Below are 21,350 nucleotides of genomic sequence, written 5' to 3'. Positions count from 1 at the left end.
GATCTGCAACATCATGAAACTACTTCTCCATGTAGCTCATGATGGTCGCAGAGGTCATAATGAAATAATGCGAGTCTTAAATTATGTTGTTAAGTATCAGAGCGGCTGTTTGTGACAGAAGACTCCGGTAAAATCGAAATATATGCTGCGGTCTCCAAGTCTTAGCGTGGCAACAGAAGACTGGACAACCAGGGTGAACTCATCCTTCTTCTCAGGCAAAGCTGGTCTTTAACCTTCAGTCCTGCACTTACTCCTTTCTGAAACCAGACTCCAGTGGAAACCAGTGGCAGTTTTGCCTAAGACAGCACCATTTAGCATCTTTAGAATTAACAACACCTTGGCCTTTTTTAACTAAGGTCCTTCTGGCTGGTGTGCCTGCTAGTCAGTTGGGGACTGAAATAGATACAGCCACGAGAAGGTGTCTTTGGTGGGCATTCAGGGTAGCCACGGCACTACCCGTGGGACGAGAGCAAGCGTGTCTGACCTTCCTTCAGTTCTGATTTTGCAGCTTCCTTTCTGGACAGTCGAATACAATCTGAGCGCGAAAGGTCATCAGGTGTGTTAGCTCCAATTAAAACTATTACCTCTCATTGTCAATTTTGCCTCTCTAGGTAAGGCAGGACTGCAGCAACTGGCAATGGGCAAGTGCCTGTAGAAGGGTCTGCAAAGATTTCCTTGAGTGTGAGATTCGCCTCACGTCTCTTGAGAGTGGGATAAACCTCAGTTCCTCTGTTTTGAAGCAAAAATGACAGTTATCCATGTTTCCATCAGGGTGAAGTGTGCAAGGATTACAGAAGAGGCAATACTAACCCAAACTTCAAGCAGAAATGTTACATTTTCCTCTCTCAAAACAAATTGTGCCTTTCCATACCTGTATCTACAGCCATAACCATCCCCGTAGCCAAGGCCTGAATAATCCTTTGACAACAATTAATGGAATCACATTGCAGAACTATCAAAATCAGGAATCGTTACTTTAAATCAAACCTCTATTGAATTTTTCCCGGCGGTATCTTTCTTAGTCTCTTGTTCCAAGTGAAAGGTGAAAAGTCTTTTTTTAAACTTTGCTTTATTACTAAAAATAAAACTAGCACAGATGAACTTTAAAGTATATGTAATTGAGTCTCATGTGACCAGAGGATCCAGTGTTGGCAGGAACTCTCTTACTTGATGTAAGTTAAGTGATGATGTTCTCAGCCAGTGCTCGTGGAGAGCATGTTAGTTTGCAAATAGCATAATTCTGCTTTTAATTGGTAACATCACCTCTTATTAAAAAAAATTGAGCTAATTTTAGGTTAGTATTTGTAATACTGCTGTTTAGATTTGTCAGCACGCTAAGGTAAAATTTAGTATCCACCGAATTTCATGATAAATCCTAGTAGAGGAGCTGGAAACCTTAGGTCAAGATCTAAGCTGGAAACTGTATTTAGCTTTAATGCTAGGTGCTATTTAAAGACTTATTAAAACATTTTCCAGAGCTGCACTTGCCTGAGACATTGCCCAGGAGCAAGCCTGCAGCTGTTTGCTGGTAGCACACACAGGAACTGTATTTCTCCTTGTGGGGCACGTTGGCATTTTGTCATTTCATAGTGGCTGTGTTTTGCTGAATGCCAATAAAGTAAATTATGTTCCTGTGATAAAGGGCACCCTTGGGTCCCAGCTGCAGCCCACAGTCACTGAGAACAGTAAGGTGCTCATTCTCTGATCTAATTGTTACCCACCGTGGACTAACATCACTAGAAGCTCTGTGGCAGCGTGGCGCGGCGTGCTCTCCTCTCACCGCCCAGCACCACCAGTGCTGCGGGGAGCCAGCAGAGACCCGCGAGGATGGGCGTGAGTGGATGCAGGGGCTGCCCAGAGCCTCCACGGCAGGTATGTCGTGGTTCATGCTTTATCCGAAAGCCCCAGGAGGCAGGTGAAGAGGAGCACAGTTGCTATTTTACCCCAAGGATCTCACCGAGGCAGCTAGTGAGGCTTTCTAGTACCATGGCAGAAATGGTCTCTTGCTTCTCTGTCTCCATTGCCATAAAAGGAGGAGAAGAGTATTTTTCTACTTCCCAGCAAAACTGTGGCTAGAAACAACTGAAGGATTTTGAGTCACTCAGCAACAACGATGGGTATCAGATAAGAGCATAAAGCAGAGATCGTTCCGCTTGTCTTCTGCATTCTCTGACAATTAATTCATTGTTTTTGGACATTTTCAAAGTTGTTTCATGAACTAAGACTTCTATGATCCTAATAATCACAGTACATACAAAGTTTTCATCAAAACCTTTTCAAACCAAAAATGGTTTTCTAACAAATGGAAACTTTTTTCTTCCCCAAATTATCCAAAGATCATTTCTTGGACAAATCTCATGGCTTCCACTTCCTTTTGGAGTTGTTGGCAGAGAAACTCCTTTCAACACAAATCCTCCGAAACAACATTACCATCTAGTGGAGAATTTGATTCACCACTGGCGTGAATTCCTTAATGCAGAAACACATGCTTGGTGACTCTGCTGCACACATGCAGAATTAGGAAGTCAATTAAATATTCATTCTGAAAATCAATGCCTGAAGTTAGCTGACTTGCTTTAATTGAAGAGTAAGAGAGTCATACTGTAGATCAGTAATATTAAAAACTGAGCCAAACGCAGGAAATCAACACAAGAATCTCTAGACAAGTTTTAATTCCCTAAGATTTTCAGAAGGAAACACTGTTTGATGTTCATTCTGGCAAAGCAACTAAATCTCTCTCTGGAAAAGAGGTAACAAAACCACAATTACTCTCTATATAGAAACTATGTAAAAAATGAAGCCTGAATTTAACCAATACAAATCAAACCCAAACTGTCATCTTTCCAGTTGGTGTAAACGGAAATCTTGAGGCAGACTGGGCCACCTGGCTCCTTCTGGAAACGTCCTCGGGCCCCACCAGCTGTCTCTCACGTGCTCGTCCCCTTGCGTGCGGGAGGGCTGATGTCTCTGGCGCCGAGCGCTGGGCAGCACTTCCATGTGTGCGGGACAGATGCTGAGAAGGACTCGGCCGGCGGCGGCGGGACAGGGCTGCTGGTTACGGGGCTTTCGCTTCCTGTGCTTTCTCCACCCTGCCCTTTTTACGGCTTCTCCCTGGCACTCGGGTTGTTTATGGGGTTTCTCTGACATGTCCCACCCGTCGCTCCCCCTGAGTGGCCCGTGGCACAACAGCCAGCGTTTCAGTGGGGCCTCCACGGTCAAGCCCAGCGCTAGGGGGGTGCAGGATGCATAGCAACCCTCTTAAAACTGTCTGGTCTCATGTCTGTCGCCGTATTCCTTCCACGCTTCCCCCCCCGCCCCGATTGCCACAGTTACTTCAGCATTGTAGCTGAAAAGAGTTTGCAGTTCTGTACTTGGCTAGCTCATCAATCCCCTGTGGCCTAAAAAAAAATGTGATTTAGGCAAAAGTCAACTGTTAGGAAAACACACCATCCTCTGGTGACACTAAATTTATACAGCACTCAAATGCCAAAGCGGAAAGTTTGACAGAAAAATCAAGGTCAATGAATGCTTTTAAACCCACTTGTGATTAGGGCCACGTTTTCACCTGTGGAAAGTGTCTGCCTAGGGCAACACGCACCCGTGTGGAAATCCACACCGAGAACTTAGTTGAGCTCCTCTACACTCCTGTTTTTCTTCTGTACAACACCTAGTATTGTTTAGAGGAACTACATATCTCGTGGAAGTTGCTGTCCAGAGGAGACGGAAGCGTTCTGCACAGCACAGCACTCCAGCAGCTTGCACAATACTGAACAGCAGCGTTACAGCACCTCCTTTGCTCAGGGTCACAATCCCTGCTTTGCTTTGGAGATTATAAGCTTAGGTCTTAAACTCTAAGGGTAATAAACACATTAAAAAAAATAACCCAGCAACAACAAAGGAACTCCTTCCCTGGAGGCAGTTTGTTATCTGGGGTAGGAATAATAAGGGTACCATCCTGTTCCTGTTGGAATCAATGATTAAATTCCCCCCCCGGGGATAGATTTGAGTCCTTTAATATCAGGCACCAAAAGAAAAGTAAAATGAAACAACAGCAACAGAAGTAGTTTAAATCTCTGCCAAAAGTTTTGTGGGTTTTCTTTTTAAAATCAAATTTCTTCCCTTCCTGATAAGACGCAGCAGGGTAATACTTCACGATGTTGGTGTTTCTTCCCTTACGTAGGCAGAACATGCTAGATCCGAGAGACAGAAAGTCCTTAAAACTTGTAATTAAGAAGATAGTTACCATCTGCCCAGTGTAAGCCTATATTATAATCAGCCCGATTTTTGTGATGGGTCTGGCTATGACAGCTTTTTAATTTTTAAACCTCCTCCTCCAGTAACAGCAATAGCTACAGAACCAGGCTAATTGCCTGAAGCTTTACCGTCCTTTTGCAAAAGACGGCTGGAGATAGCAGGAAAAACCTCTCTCTTTCATTACAGTCAGAAAATAGGATAAATGGCCAAGTGAATTGAGGCAAGGGAATGAGATTTGGGTTTTTTGTGTGGAATATGCAGCACATCTACTCACAGTTCCATCTGATCTCCAGTGCGACTCGTAACTGCTTTTGCCTCCAAATTAAGCCCGTTTGGTAGCCAGCTGGAACCTTAGCATATGCTGAATATTCAGGGCGTGGTAAACTAACACAGTTGACAACTCTTAGGTTGCTTACACTTCAAAGTTGGTCCTACCTTTAAAAAGTTCAATTAACGATCTGGTCTAAGCCCAGTGCTTTGCTCACCCACGTAGCAGCGGGGGCTGGAAACAGGGGAAGCTGGGTGGCCATGATGCACGTACATCCAGACTAGAAACTTCAGTGAATCTTGCAAACTTCCATAGGGGAATAAGAAATGCAGTTACAGAAGATTTTCCCCACAGATGATTTAGAAGATACGCGCTTAGGGAGGCTTCTGAGCTGTCTTGATTGTTGTAGTGGTATGCAATCCTAAGGAAATTAAACGTTTTAATGCAGTGAAAAGTTACTCCATTGGGAATGAATAATCTGTGCCATAGGTACAGAATAAACATCTGGATGATGGAAAATGGCCACAACTGAAAAGGCCTTAGGAGCCACGGTCATTGCCAGCAAATTTAACATGAGTTCCCAGGGCATTCTGTGACAAGAAGATTTAACGTCATCTACAAACAGGGAAATGAAGGACTAACCAAGGGCATGCAGAAGACCACCAGTGCAGCATCACATACAGTTTCTGTGCCTGTCTTCCAACAAGTATAAAAAATGGAAGGTGGTACAGAAGCCCATGACATAAATGGTCAAAGGCTGGAAAAACACTTCACAGCGCTTGCACACTCATTGTACTTTAGTCAAGAGGAAACCTTGAAGTTCACCTGATAATACTCAAAGTATGTCTCCATGGAATGGTGTAGGCCGACATGAGTGAGCTCCTTCTGTACTCCAAGCTTGTTGGGCACAGACTAAGGGAATCACATAACTGCCGTCAGGACCACACTGAGCCCAAACTAATAAACTTCGCTAGGAAGCAGAGCAATAAGGTGTGGGTTCTGGGTGAAATCAACTACTCCATTTGGCAGGTTCGGTATATCTCACATCACAGACAGCTTTTTTTAAAATCTACTACCACTAGAGAAGTGTGGAGACATGCCTCGAGAAAGCAGCCAAGGATCAGGAACTGAAGGGAGGAACTGGCTTTGAAACCATGTGGCGGGAATGGGACATGGCCTAACATACATCCTTCAGTCGTGGATTGAAAAAGCAAGATCCTGACATGCATAAAAGCTTTCAGACTGCCCACACCCTTGGTTTCCTTAGTACAGGCGAGAGGGCTGGCAGTACCAACAACTGCTGGGCAGAAACCACACTTGATAACAAAGGCAATGTGGGAGAAAGCAAAATCTTTTAAGAATTTACTCCAATGGTTGATCTGCCTGACCAACAACAGACGTCTGTTGGCTCTGTAGAGTTTTCAGCCTTTCATTCTTGTTTGACCTTCTCTCTAGACCAAACTGTAATGGAAAGTGGAAGAGTCCTCACCTCTTGATGCCTGCTGGATCATATCCTGCTGGTTTTCCAGAAGGTATGCCTCACCAAAATACACAGGATTGGAGTCAGTAGAGAGCAGGTCTTGTGGACCCCACAGGCAAGTACCTTAGTCCCCAGTGACCTAAGTTTTTCCTCTTGGCTGGCTGGCTCATCGTAACATGGTGGTTATGTGACAGACAACAGAGCTTGCAGATGTTTTGCCTTGTATCTGTGTTACGTGCAAGATAGAGTAGCTGTTGGGAGGGGAATACAGAAGGGGCATTTCAAGGGAAAGCGTACTATCACCTTTTCTCTGAGATCATAATGCAGTGACTAAAAATTCCTGAAATTTGCAGGCCACAGCAGTGAGATGTTGCATGTTGTTTGCTGGGATCTCTCTGGAGGTCATACAAAGGTTTGGGTAAATCCCTGCTGTCAGCTCTTTGCTTCTGAAACTCTCATTTCCTCCTCTCACATACACTCATGTTCCTTTAATCATAGAACTTCCTACTTCTTTTTTAAGCAAAAGCTGACAATGGAATTTTTTATCCTTTGTTGAGGCAAGAAGTTTTTAAAAAGGGGAAGCAGGAATTTACTGTACTTGGGGCACACACTCAGCAAATAACGAATAGCACAGATCCACTCAAAAGTCCAAATATATATTTCTTATTTTGTCCACATTTTTAAGCAATTGTTGTCTTAATATGAGCCTATTTAGTAATGTCTTGTAAACATTTGCCCTGGTTAAAATAGTACTCCTTTTTGTAACTGAGATGCTTGCAACAAATTATGAGAGAATCTGAAATGTTGCTTTTTTTTTTTTAACAAATGCTAATAATTTTGGATCTCTAAAGATGCTCTGAGGATAGAACACGCTGTTTATGCATACTTGATTTAGGCTAACACAGACTTATTTTTCCTACCCCATAGAGAGCTTGGCAGCTACCAGCGTATGGCTAACGGCTTGCTATGGCACCTCTCACGCTAGCTGGCGTAATTAAACTAGCACACAGAAACACTGAAGTCAGTAGTTATATACGACTCTGTCACACAATCCCATTAAATCCTGCGGGAGCCAAGTGAGCCAGCTGCAGTTCCTGCAGATATAATTTCTGTGCAGGTAGGGTAAAACACCTCCATGCGTTCTGCCTCACCATCCTTTTTATTGTCCTCCTGCACTCAGTGCATTAAAGCAATCTTTCGACTCTGTTGGTGTAGTTTAGTAGCTTATGCCAAACAATGAAGTTAAGGTCACAAATTTGACAGTCAAACAATAAAATCCAAATTTTGTGAATTAATCCCTTTTTCTTGTTGTTAAAGGTAAGGTAGGTGGCAGGTGTCACCAACAAAAGTTTCAAGCAGAGGCCTTATGCTGATAGACCAGCATCACGGACTGTTGTCATTTCAGGTCCAGCAAGGTTACCCATCGTAAAAGTGTCCATGGCTGGAAGTTGCTATTTAAATTGTTATTTGATTGTTGTCGCTCGGTACTATTGAAACTGAAGATTGTGCTCATCACCATGAAGACATCAGTGTATACCAGAAATATGCCAGAGGCTGCTGGAGGATATTTTTGAATTAAAAAGTCTTCTTTTATTTTCCATTCTAGCAGGAAGCAACCTTTCCTGACCAGATGATCAGGTCTTGTTTAACTTTCTCCACTGTTTGAAAAAAACAGCACATTTTCTTCATCAGAGAAACCTTGCTTTCACTGAGGCCTGCCTCTATGAACTCCATCAGGAACTGCAAAAAACCCTGAAGGTTTTCTGAGACTTACTCAGATTATTTGACTATGCTCAGATTTGTACTGCCTCTCAGGTCATTGGATATTTGCATTCATACCTCTTCATTTATTCATATCTAGACATCTTGCTGCAGCTCTTGAAAACGTCATGGCTTTATCGTGGCTGGCCCTACATATTCCCATCTTGACAGTTCATCTCTTTCCATTTTTAATAAGCATCTTGGTTTTTCCTTCTCTCAAAATGAGCATAAAGTTTATCAACAACTTTCTTGAGAAGTTTACTGTATAGAATGCACTCCAAAGGCTCTGTAATCATTCCTTACTTACATACTGTTAATTATATTGCTACTTTGCCAATTGCAAGGTTCACTGCTCCTCTGTATCCTCTTGCTACCTCAGTCTCTAACCACTGAAACCACCATTTGAGATTCCTTACCAAAAAATACTAGACACAATTGCTGTAGCAGGCCATTAAATGCTAAACAGGAACCACATTTCAGGCTTTGTTTAGTTTGTTTTGGGATCATTTTTTTTTGTGATATGCCCTAGGAGAAAAGTGCAAATAACAAGTTACACGTACAAATAATCCCATCAAGAATCTATGGTTTCATGAGCTCAACGTCCCAATCGGTGGCCAACTAGTCAAGCTACTCAGCTCATCTTAACTAATACATGGAAGAAACATGCTCTTTGAGTCAACCGTTGCCTTGGCAATTCCAAATCTTTGACATTGCAAGACATTCCACTATCTACAGAGCCAACATCCTAAGCATCAGATGTCGGAAACATGGAAAAAGACTCTATAGAGAAGTGCTATAAATATTCATCTTAAACATACGTTCATCCTGTAACAGCTTATGAAAAAAAATACTGAGACAACAGAACTTTGAAACTTCTTAAATAGTAGTTAAACAGTCTAAAACGCCTCGCTTTCAAGAGAAGTTGGGTGAATCAAGCTGCAGCAGGAAGACTTTTTTGTCCTGAGGACCATCTTGATTAGACTGACTTGCAAATAACTAGCGAGAAATGGAAACTCGCCGTCTCATTAGTAACAGAAGAACAGACAGATACAAAAGGTAATTATCATATTCCACTTTTAGCTGGAAAATGAAAAATGTATTTATATCTCCTTTGTAGACAAGCAGTCTAGTGTGAAATGTTAACAAAAGGAAAGGTGTTACAGAAGAGTGCTAGAAACAGAAAGAAGTGGGCATCCAGTTGAGCTGACGACCAATATGACTGTTGTCAGAACATCTTTGTTGGTCATTTTACTCCTCATCAAAGGCAGAATCCTGCTTTCATCTCTTTCTGTAGCAGAAGTTTCTACTTGTGAAATATAACACTTTAGAAATGTCACAAAAATTTCCTAAAATCTCTTTGGGGTTCTGAAATGTTGCATGAGAAAAGTCGGGGACAGGACCTAGCACAAGCTTCTCCAGAACCCCTGTTTTAATCAACTCTGTTCTCTCTGTAAGAGAAGTTTCATCATCTTTTAGCATCTATCACCCCAAAGCTTTTCTAACACCATAGAAATACATGATACAATTAGACAGAAGAAAAAAATCCATTTATACAAAGGAATAGATAGAGTCTTCTACATAATGAAGTACTTACTGATTTGCTTTGGGTTATGCTGAAAAGGCCTACTTTGAGGCACTGAATACTTGCAGCCTCAGGTCTGTTTAGATGAAAGGAATTCTTTCTGGCAGCTGCATGAGCAAATGAGTACCTGGTGATCCACCCTAATTTAGGTTATGTAAAAGTGAGTGGGTGTGAGCCACACATGTGCCTTCCGAAGGCAGTGCTAGGTTGCACTCCCGACGGTTAGCTCGGCTGTCAGCGTTCTTCTCCCTCCCACGTACCTGTTCTAGTAAAGCTCTGTTAAAGAAAAATCACTTCACCTCACAGGGCGTGACACAGTACAAATACTGTGCAATGATGTAAGGTGCCTCGAGCAACCATGGCATTCATCCAGCTGTAATTGAAATGCATTCATTTTAGGCGCTTTTTTGGTGTCACCAACACAGTAGGCAAATATGGTGCACTGTTTGATGTGGAAAAGAATGTGATCACAGTATTTTGAAACAGATGGGAGACTAGTAAGGGCCCTGTTACACAGTGAGACCATTGTGTTGGAGGTCCCTAAGCAAGCTCTAAGAGAACTGGCTTGCTTGCTCAATAAAGAGCAGTGGCATGTGGAGACACCTAAACAAGCTCTGACCAGCCCAGCGCTGGAATCAGAAGCAACGTAGACATGCAACTTGAGCTATGGGGCTGTGTGCTGGGGAACAGCAAGGGCAGGTGCTGCTCTGAAGGGGAAAGTGAGCCAGGAGCTGAGGGCGACAGGCAGGCCGGCGAGGGGGGCAACTTACTGACGAGGGCCCAAAAAGGACAAGCAAGGCAGGTCGGGAGTCCAGGTCACCAGACAAGGCTGTGGTGGTGGGGCAGGTCTGAGGTCAAGCCAGGAAGCCAAGTCTGTAGTCAGGATCAACACGGGTACACAGCCAGACGCAAGTGTGGCCGCAACACAGCTCAGGCAGGGACCAAGCACAAGAGCCTCAGCTTAAATGCAGCTCCTAAGAGATGGTGGCAGGGTGGGAAGCACCTCACTTCTTCCAGCTTTTTGTTGAATGGCTGCAAGGCCAGCAGGCATTGAGGCCAGAAGCCGCTGCAGGCCCAAAGTGCCTCAAAGGTAGATGTCTGCATTATCTAAGTAAGCAGCCATACCCCTAGGGGAGAGGGGAACCGCGGGCACTGACACTATCCCAGCTGACTTGGCTAAGAAGTGGTGTTGCGCTCTGCCATGTTGACATACCAAGGCTCTTTTATTGTGGTGGAATTGCAGCAGCTATTGTGGTGGACTTGAAGTCAAAAAACCTGGATTCAGCTCCTTGCTCCATTGTATGGTGGAGGAAGATCCCAAAGGAGAAAAAGCACTAGCTCCGTTGTCCTTTTTGCTCTGTGTAGATTACTGTCCGTCATTCAGAGTCCTACTAGCTGCAGTTTTATGACTTTGTCCTAAGTAATGGCAATTCTTACCAAAGATTACTATGTTTGAAAAAAATCCCAAGAACATTGGCTGACTGGTGATGCTATACTACAGTCCTTGCTACTCAGGACTGCTGGCAGCGGCCCTATTCCAGTGTATCAAGCAAGAGTTGGAGGGTGCTGCTAGGTACCTGCAGAGGAGGTACCAGCAGACGAGACAATATGTTTTAGTAGGACTGAGAGAGTTGTTGCTGGGAGGGAGGTATAGCTGTCAGGAAAGGACAAGGTTCCAGTAACTGTGCTTCCTGTTTTACAGTGTTTTGGCAGAGCACTGTATAGTGTACATGTTACAGACCTTCTGGAAGAATCTTTCAGACAACTAGCAAGACAGTTTGACCGGGACTTAGAAGATCCGGATTTCAGTGCCAGCAACCAGTGAGAAACTGAAATATTTGGTGCAACTCATTGAACTTCTTTGTGACTCAATTCTCACTCTGAACAAGGGAAGACCAGTAATACATGCCTTTATGAAAGTGCTTTGACTTTCCCACATGATAGGCGCTGTATCATCATTCTCAGGTTCTGTATTAAGTAACGATCTGTGGAAATAGACAACAGGGCAAAATATAAAAGTACATCAAACAGCCAGAAGCACAGGGAGTCACAAGTACCTACCACAAACTACCACTTGCACTAGTTGGAAAAAAAACCACCCCAGAACTGGGTGACCGCAGCGCACCACAGCAGGTCCTGCAGCTATGCAGAGCTGTTCACTGCTATGGTTTTAGAGCAGCCGCCTTTTTCTTGTTGCACATGCCAACACTAGTTCTTTCCACGTTTCAGGCTAACCTCTCTCTGGATGACGGCATCAATGTTGTTCACTAGCACACTCACACTTTGCTGCCTAAGTCATGCACCTTTGGAAGCCTCTGCCTAGGTTGTGCATACAAGTGAACTCCTTCCGTCCTTCCTTCTTCACTGTTTTTTCTTTTTTTTCAAAAACTAAACATCACTCCTGGGGATTTGTATCTGCAGATGTGACATGAAGAAAATGTTGATTATTTCAACTTCGCTTTTCCAGGGGTGGTTCCTTTGGGATTCCTGCTGAGGGCCAGCGTATGGATTTGCAGGGTTTTTTTTGGAATATTCTCTGAATCAGAAATTACTGTTCATATGGAAGACAATTGTTCATAGGATGACAATTGCTGGTACTCAGACAACAGGAGATCTGATTTCACACATTCTTAAGGATGCTCAGCTACAGAGTATAGCTGGAGAAACATGCAAGTATCTGGGACTAGCTCTGGGCTCTATTACTTCTGTCTCCTACTTCTGAAGAGAAAAGCCCAAATCTTTTCCAAAGTTGGGAACTGCGTAATTGATATTACCTTCCTCCACACTCCTCTACTTTGGCCTCTTGAACCAGAGAGGTCTGGTGACACAAACTAGCACAGGATGGGGAAAGACATACTGAAGCAACACACCATATATCTGCTTCAGCGTAAGCAGCAGAAAGGCTTAAATCAGCTATTCCATTCATGTTCAGCCCCTGGACCAGTGGATGGCACGATCCCTCACTTTGCCAGGCATTTACATATTTAACAAAATCATACTAATTTGCATATGCACAAATAGAAAATGCATTTGTACCCACAGAAAATTCACCTCCCTTGTTCGGTGAAACAGTTACATCTATAAAGTCACAAAAGCAAAAAATTGCTTGTTATCTATTTACCACATTTGTGCATGTTGAGAACAGTGACTTTGGTTCTCATCTAAGTGCACTTCTGGAATTCTCAATAAAAGGCTTTGGACTGGCAGTCCTCCACTTACCCCAGCAGAGAAGCAAAACATCACAAAAAGGAATGCATCCTTGGAGCCGTGTGGAACATACTTCACCTTAGTCAACATATGCACATGCAGGTCCCAAGACCACAACTGGATCCTTAACACATTTAGAAGAGTCTGAGGACTAAGAGTTTTCATTGATAACCACTGTAGACGGTACTGTTCTTTGTTCTTTCAGGCAAAGTCTCATCTTACACAGTTCTGAACTGTCACCCCACCAACTATGTTTTTGTTTTTAGATGTCAATAAATGTACGAACATGGATGTAGGAATACATTATTATTATTTTTATTGCTCTTGTTAAAAAGTCAGTGTATGAATTATGGCACTATGCTGTAAAAATGCAACATTACTGAGTGCTCTAACAGCATAAGGTCCATTATGACAAAATTTTAAACATGAAGCATGAGCTTCAATATGGATTTCCAAATTAAAAAAAAAAAACAAGCCTAAGAGGTAAATGGATTAATAATAACTGATTTATCTGGCATTTCAATACTAAGTGAATACAGAGTGGATTTGCAAGAATTGGACATATTTAAGACACGACAGAGTCAAACAAAGCTTCTAGAAATTGAAGAGTAAATTCTCTTTTTCTTTTTGACCTACATAGAGGTATCTGTTCTGCACAGTAGATGAATGTTACAGATCTCCTCTTACATTACAACCACAATGTGTCAGGGTGATTTGCATGAGAAAAGGAAAAAGCAAAACAAAACCTTTTCTACATTGCCAGTCAGAGAAAAAACTGTGTGCTTTGAAGTTTTAAAAATAAAAACATCAATTTAAGAAAAAAAATAAAATAAAAATCACATCTCCTGCGTAAATCTCCACCATAACAAAACATCAATGCCTATTAACTCTGTGCTTGGGGACTGAACAAAACTATGGCACTATTGCTAATTCTGAAGCAAACCCAAACAACTGGATATCCATGGATATTATTGCACTTGTAGCAGTGTGGCTTTAACTGGCCTGATAACTATTTTCATTGTATTAAAGCAAGTGAGTTTTTTGTTTTTTTTTTTTAAGGTGTAATCTTGCTCGAAAGATGCGTTGTAAAAAGAATGATGTCCTAATTTAAACTGCCATACCCTTTATAAAATAGTGTAAGCATATCTGGCACAACATGAAGCTGATGATATGCCTCCACGGCTCCAGAAAAAGTCTTAAAGAATAACATTTCCCAGAGGATGGGTGGGCACAAAGTACCAAGTAAGGGGAAAGATATGACAGTGGGTGTTAGTTTCCCAGCAAAAGGATGTCTTACATCACACAACAGATCAGAAATAAATAAGATGAAACTTGAAGAGCCTGAATATAAATCCTTGGATAATGCTGCAAGAGTCACCAGGCTTCACCAAACCAACGTCAGTGTATTTTGTTAAGCGTAATGCAGTTACTATATACAGTATGTTTATCAGATAATGCCAACTAACAATACACTAAATTAATGATTGTTAAACAAAAGGTGTACTAAAACAACGTACTTATAAAAACAGATGGTATCCCCCCAATTATGCATAGTTACATATGATGAAGTCCAGCTCTCTGGAGTCCAATGGATTGACACCTTCAAGCATCAGGAAGCAGTTTTCTGAAGCGTAAACAACATAATTAACAGAACCCAGTCAAGCTGTAGGGGAATTAGACTGTCAAAAATATCTCAAGTCCAATCACAAAACTCTCCATAAATGTCACCACTGCATATCTGCAATGGGGCAGTCATCCATTCAAAGGTTTTACACTGACATATTTCTTCAAAGGACCTTCTAAAGGATGTGCTATTTAATATGGTGGTGATCTACACACAAACAAAATATGTGATAAGCACAAAGCACTTAGGTTAAGAAGCACTTATGGAAGAATCCATGACATCTTTACAGCGTACTGGGTATGACTGCACGCACTATAAAGTTTCTCCTGCTTAGTATTGTGTGGCATTAAAATGGTTCATAGTATTTCTACATACTAAGAAGAAAGGGCCTTCTCCCCGAGAAACCAGCTTCTCTGATATGGGAAGCCATCATGCCTGTATCTTGCTTTGCTACAGTAAGGCATGTACAACGAAGGTGACAATGTCAAATCCCCATGGATCATGACAAAAAGACCCAGTTCTTCCCTTTGTTTCTTGCTCAGCTTCTCTGCTCCATTACAACTGTCAATGTCAGTCAGCATCCATGTGGTGTTGTCTAGTAAGTAGAGGCTTCCCATCTGTATCTCCAGTCTTTTTCTGCATTTCTTCCACTGCTTTCAGCAAAGCTGCTCGCTCCTGCTCAAGAGTGAGAACGGACTGCTTCAATTTGCTTTCATTGGTCAACAAAAGCTCTACTGTGGCTTCAAGGTTTTGGATCTTTCCATTAGCCACCTTTCAAAGTAAGAAGAAAGGAGGAGGGGGAGGAAGAAGGGGAAGAAAAAAAAAAAAAGGAAATTCATTAATAACTGACACCAACTTTAAACTATTTTTGAGATACATTAATACATATAAAATACTTTCCAAATGATGAAAAATTGCAAAGGTAAATGCAAGCATGAATTTTATTAGATCTGTGTACTTTAGACTACAGCTATGGTTTTGCCTACAACAAGAAACTTCCCTCTCTACTTGATTGCTTTGATTAGTTTACAATTAAACTCAGAATATAATGCAAAGTAATGAAATTAGAAAGTTACTAAGCCTGCAAATTATACACCAAAGAACTGCAGGTTAGGATAAGCTTCTGTATGGGTCAGTTGGGAATCAGTTGGCCAGGCATATTTGTTGAATTCCACGTGCTTTGCAAAGCAAAGACAACGCAGCCTGTTACTGGCATCCTCATTTCATCTCGACATTGGGTCCAACAAATGCCAGATTTGGAGGCAAAAGGGGAGGAGGGGATTTAGTGTAACATGCAAATGGACAACACATCTTGAAAAATTTCAGAATTCTCCTTTGAAAGGCTGCACATATGGGCATTCTACTTCATGGCGAAACAATGTATTATATCATTCAAACTCATCACATGAAGTCTGTTGCTGAGGTACTTTGACAAAAGCAGAGATCTGTTTGGAAGTTTCAGTGCTGGATAACATTTGGAGACAAGAGCACTGGATGGTATTCGCTTTCAGGGAAGTGTCTGCCTTTCTGATGAGCTCACTGCCCTTAATGTAATTATGCTGGGTTAAAAAGTTCAGCCTTTGGGGGCGAAATATTGAGAAACCATGACCCACATTGTTTGGTGATGCATTTTCCTCCCATCAGCAAAGGGTGACCTTTCACCTTAGGGAACGAAAGCTGTGAAGCCCACCTCCAAGACAGTGGGATTGCTCCAACACTACAGACAGTTAAGTTCCCCATTATGATGTTAGGTGCTGACTTGCCAGCACTCAGGTGGAGATAAGCTTTGTAAAAAACTGCTTACGGCTGCCAAGTCTGTAGGGGCAGGAAGAGGTGGAAGATCCCCTGATTTGGGTATCCATGGGACGTCACATCTTAAATCTCATCCCAGAAGCCCCTCTCCCCTATGCTACATTCAAGAATTTCCTTGCCCATGTGCCTGAAGCTTTATGAAAATACCTTGCAGAGGAGTATCTCTTCTTCTGACTTCCCTAAGGCTCATCTTAGAACCTTAAAAAGGTTCAGTTCTCACAGGATCAGAATTTACAGCTTAAGCAAATTTTCGTTAGGAGAGGCAACCTAAGTCTGCACAGTTGGCTAGCTTTCGTCACAATACAGGACCAACAGCTGAGAAACCTGAAATCCTTCCCTCACCTATTGTCTTACAAAATCTATGTCTTGAACAATAATCAAGAGGCTTGAAACATCTGCTTCTTACCCTTGAAGTCCCTTTCTTCATCAAACTAAATTCATGGTCAAAAGTTTTATAACAAGTGTCCTGTTATACAGCAGCCATAAGCTGACCTCTTGAACAGTTAAGCAAAGAATAACCCCTACAGACACCAGGTGTACTCCTTCTGAAAAAGCTGCAGACTGAACAGGCACTGAGCATATGTTAGAAATTATTATTTCACATATTGTCTAAACAGTCTGGATAACAGTTTAAAAAAAAACTTTGTAAGAAAGAATATGTCTTTATAGACAATGTATCCCATGTCTGAGGTATCTCTAAATTGTAACACTGGCATTAGCTTTCCCATTCATGATAGACTAGCATCCCTGCTGTAATAAAGCAGTGACTGAAAGTGTAAAAATGAAGTTGAGAATGCACTTTGTGTATTTTTAGTCATCTTCTACAGCTATGATTTTAATTACAAGAGAGGAGACAGTGTGATGAATCAACCTTTCATTTCACTTCACATATGCTCTTATCCATGCCCCCCCTCAGAATTTCTTCTGCATTTAAACTCTAAATGCTAAACTAAACAAAATTGCAAGTAGCTACACTTTAAAGTCACTAGACCAAATGCCAGTGTCTCCTGAACCTTAGTGTGGGATGTTCTCTTCTGAAAAGGTGGATAAATTAGAATGTTAATTAAATATGAAAAATAAATTGTACCTGCAGTTCTTCCAGGAGTTCAAAGTTTTGTTTGCGTAAGCTAGTGTTTGCCTTTTCTAATTTATCCAGTCTCTGATTGTCATTTAAAGATGAATCTATAAGCTCATCCTGAAGCACATGGTATTCCACTTCATAAGCTTGCAACTGCTTGGCAATATCCATTTCAAACACCTGTTGTATATAAAAATATTATTAGGTGATGTGCAGATCAAAACCATAGTTCATTTAATTCTTTAAAATCTATGGAGCTACACTTAGATATGTAATCACTGCATACAAAAAAGGGACTTAATTTTTGGCATTCACATTTCCTCCTTTGGAAATGGCAAGATTGAAGCAGTAGAGCACAACACATTGGCACTGGATCTACTTAAAACTTTGCTACTGGTTTGCTGCCTGACTTCAGCAAAACCACTTACACTAAAGTTTTCAAGAAGCGTAGACCTTGTAGGGTATTTTTAGATTTCAAATTTAATACATCTCAGTTTGGTATAAACCCTCCTAGACACACTCAGAATTAGATGTCACTTTCAAAAAGTGTGGTCCAAGCCCATGTGCCACATGTACAAGTGTAAGGCTAAGCAGAAGGAAAGCTTTAAATGAAAAACAGTAAACATTGCTACATTTACTTATGATTCTACAGTATTCCTAGATACTGAAAGAAAATGAAATAATCTATCCTTACACTAATACACTTAATGGAAACACTATGTAATGTCAAAGCTGATTTCTATTATTGTTAACTATGAATCACTGAAATGAGTGCTCAGTCTTAATCATGAATGTTAAGAAAACCTTTTATTTCAAAAGCAGATAAATAAATTGAGGTGCACAGAGTGACCCAAAGGAAAAAATGGATATTGTGTTTTCCTTTTTCTAGGTTTTGGCAAACAACTGCCTTCAAATTATTCAGGAAATAGACTCAAGTGTCCCTGAGCTAGTTATCTCCTCCAAAAGCAGTGAAGGTGGTAAAATGAAAGGACAAGCGTGCCAGCCACAGAACATAGTAGAAACAAAAGCTGTTTTTAAAATGCATCTGGAAAATAGCCCAAGAATAGAAGTTCAAGGGCTATTCTTTATTTTTAAACCTCTCGTACCTTAATCCTTTTGGAAATTAGTCAAATATCAAATCCTATCTTAAATACCTGTCAAAATAACAATAATTATTTCCTATTTTCTTTATCTGCTTTGTCTACAAAAATTTAACTGTTGGTTAAAGAAAACATCACTTTATGAAATGTTTCTGACAGCTGTTACATGTGCTATGAAAAATTCTCTTATAGTTGTATAGCAGCAGAAACACATACTGAGCATCTAAGTAGAGAAGGCTGAAATGCAATTTTAATTTGAGTTTGGTCACACATACGGAACTCCCATTTTCTGTGGATTTAAGCATCCCTGGAGAAAACACACTGTTGAAATTTCAAGAAAACAAACGCTGCAATTGAGCAGGGCAGAATGCTAGTTCCTCTCATGACCTCTGCCACTTCTAGCCCCTGTGCTCTGGAGAGGGGAGGGAAATCCCTGCTGTCATACCCAGAGTATCAAACCTGAAAGGCGGGAAACATGAGGCAAATCAAAAGCTTGACTTGAAAACTAGCTAACTGAAGGCACGTTAGGGCATGTAAACCAAAGGCCATGCTGCAGAAGGCATGAGGAGGATGGGGATTATCCCCAGAGCTGTGTATGGACTGAAGGGCCGGTCAAACAGCTGCAGTCTTCAAAGGCAGCCCTGATCAAAGCAGGGGAACTGCTCTCCCTTCAACTCACTTCTACCTGCCCTCTTTACATTTAGAGCAGTCAGAGCTGCCTAAGACGAGTCTCTCTCCCTCCTTCTGCTCAAAGCCAATGGTTTTCTGCAGGTCACCTAAGCACTGTGAGTCTCCGCAGAGCCGTGCGCTCCAGGCTTTCAGCCTGACAGGTAACATACGATACACTTCGCCCCCTAGAAATCGCTTGCTCTCCTTCCCCTCACACAGGCTTTCTAGCTCTCCCCTCCTTCCTTTGATAGTAAGCACTATATACAGTTTTTCTGGTCCTGATTCCAGCACGTCCCCTGGAAGCTTTGCTGACGGGGATCAGAAGGGAGCCCCTCGCCAGCACCCTGCAGCGTCCTGTGCTGCTGCCCACTTTCCTTACCAAGCCACAGGTTTTGCAGATCTCCTGCAGCCCTTGCTGAGTGACAGGCATTTGCAGTTCTGCACAGTACACCCCCCATCTTTTGGGCCATAAAAGGCCTTCAGAAAAACAGGCTAAAACCCGTCTTCTCTTTGCCTGCTGCAAATGAGATGTCAAGTGTAACAGTTAGGGTTTCAAAACAGGCAAGCCTTAACTGAAACTTTTTGCGATTTTCTCAGATTCCATAGTTATTGTGTGCAGCCTTCTGCTAGTTTAGCAATATTGCATCATTTTCCTTATCTACCATTTTAAAAAAAAATGTATCAAGGGTTCCCATTTTTTGCTGTCTACTGCTGACTGCTCACTGCCAGAGACTGCACTGCCCCATGTTCTCCTGCCAGAAATACAAAGGTGCTGTTGGAACATACTGAGCCAGCACCATAAAAGCCAGTATAGGCAAAGTCAACATAGGGAGGCTTCTAATTTCATTAAGTAAGGTCAATGTTTGTGAGGCTCTTGTAAGTCAAATTTTGCTTCTGAAATGAGACTTGGAGAGGAAGATTCTTTGGAGACAGGAAAATTGAGAAGGCTTTTAAGCCCACCTTGCTGCTTTTTTTTGTGGAATGCACCGTGTACGGGCTGCAATATTGCTGCCAGTAACAAAGTGTTGCACACTTCAGAAAAAAAAAAGTAAACTGATTTTCATTAAAGGCTTCATAAAGTGACCATAATGAACATGTAGATGTATGAATGCAGAGGTACCATACAAGTCATACGCTTCCAAAAGTTTTCAAGACCTTCAGAAGTACAATAGCAATTCTCATCTTGAAGTAACACAATACACCATTGTGGTTTTTCTGTCAAGAAGTTGTTAAAAAGAGCATTCCTTTGCATTCTACTCATATGTTTGGATTATTTCATACCTGACTAATGGTCTTTTCCATCTGTACCAAACCCAAGTTGGGGAGAGTGTTTTTAATAAAATCAACAATAGTTTCTAGGTTCTCATGCTGCAGAATCAAGGGTTTGTGGCTTCCCAAAAGGCTTAAAGCCACTTTAAATATAGCCTCTGATCCTTGAAGGAAGAGCATGTCTGTGAAAACAAAGAAAAAGCAGAGTACATCAAGCAAGCGCCTCTTTTGACAAGAATATTAAAACAGTAAAATGTCCAAGAACAACAACTTCTCATGGGAGCAATTTGGAGGCTACACATACTGTGCCAGACACGTGCTTTTGTTACTATGGCTATGGCTTTAGAACTTATGTAGGATCAAGATTATTACTGTGAATAGCACACTTGGCTAACACAATCAATTATTAATTTGTTTAGTGAGTTTTCATCAAAAAAATCCAATTCAAATTTGAGCTAAGTACATAATAAACCAGGTAGCCAAGTTTGTCAGTGTTGCCAGTTTTTTGTGCATGTACTGGTTTTGTGGGGCTTTTTCTTTTGAGATGTTCATGTGCATGTGCTTATTTTAAGTATGTGTCTCAACCACTTATGTTAATATTCTAACAGCTACATTAATAAGTACCTTGAAATCTTAGTAATACAGCTTAAGCGTTAATATTGCAGGTGGCCTTGCAATGACAGCACCTGGCATACATTCAAGCACACTGAAACCGCAGTGTATAATGACCTTTCAATGCAACTTCCTTTCTTTTCTTTTCCTTTACAAATTGCCTTTGTCTTTATAGAGGAACGAAATAGAAGACTGCAATGAAAGCATCAGACAAGAAACCCATCTTCCCAAACCCATCTGTACACAGTATAAACAGCATTGCCCTGCATTTGACTTTCCTGCTACTATAAAACTCAGAATCTGCTCCTGCTTTTATTGAGGGACTCGCTACAGGCAAAAACATCTAACATATGAAACAATACTTATGAAGGTGGAAAAGGAAGAGAAGATACTGTGTGTTTATTCCATATTTCCTAAATTTATTTATTTTTAGAGGGCTTCTCTCTTGTTCTTTCCCTTCTTTGTATTCAAAGCTGTGAATGAAGTCATAATCACTTACAAAGAGAGAAAAAACCCACCACACAGTAAGGGAAGTAACTACTAGCAAAACCACAGGTATCTCTGATGTAGTAAAGAACACATGAAAGCACTGGCTAACTGCCTTGCTTAGTAAAAGCAATCTCTCTTTCCAAAT

At 41.5% G+C, this 21,350-nt stretch overlaps 1 protein-coding gene across 10 annotated transcripts in view; it reads right to left on the bottom strand.

The window, feature by feature from the left end:
* Positions 1-12,845: 12,845 nt before the first annotated feature.
* The window catches only part of TBC1D1 (TBC1 domain family member 1), a 112,737-nt gene continuing 104,232 nt past the window's right edge, over positions 12,846-21,350 (bottom strand). For all 10 annotated transcript variants that reach the window (XM_074587790.1, XM_074587796.1, XM_074587797.1 and 7 more), the window contains 3 exons: positions 20,117-20,286; positions 17,076-17,246; positions 12,846-14,947 (listed from right to left, as the gene is read on the bottom strand). In XM_074587790.1, coding sequence (XP_074443891.1) covers positions 14,747-14,947; positions 17,076-17,246; positions 20,117-20,286 — 542 coding nt within the window. In that variant the 3' untranslated portion in view covers positions 12,846-14,746. The remainder of the gene's footprint in view (positions 14,948-17,075; positions 17,247-20,116; positions 20,287-21,350) is intronic.

Source organism: Larus michahellis, chromosome 5, assembly GCF_964199755.1.
Source record: "Larus michahellis chromosome 5, bLarMic1.1, whole genome shotgun sequence".
Lineage (NCBI taxonomy): Eukaryota > Metazoa > Chordata > Aves > Charadriiformes > Laridae > Larus > Larus michahellis.
The sequence above is the reverse complement of the archived record's forward strand: the minus strand, read 5'-3'. Positions and strand labels throughout refer to the sequence as shown.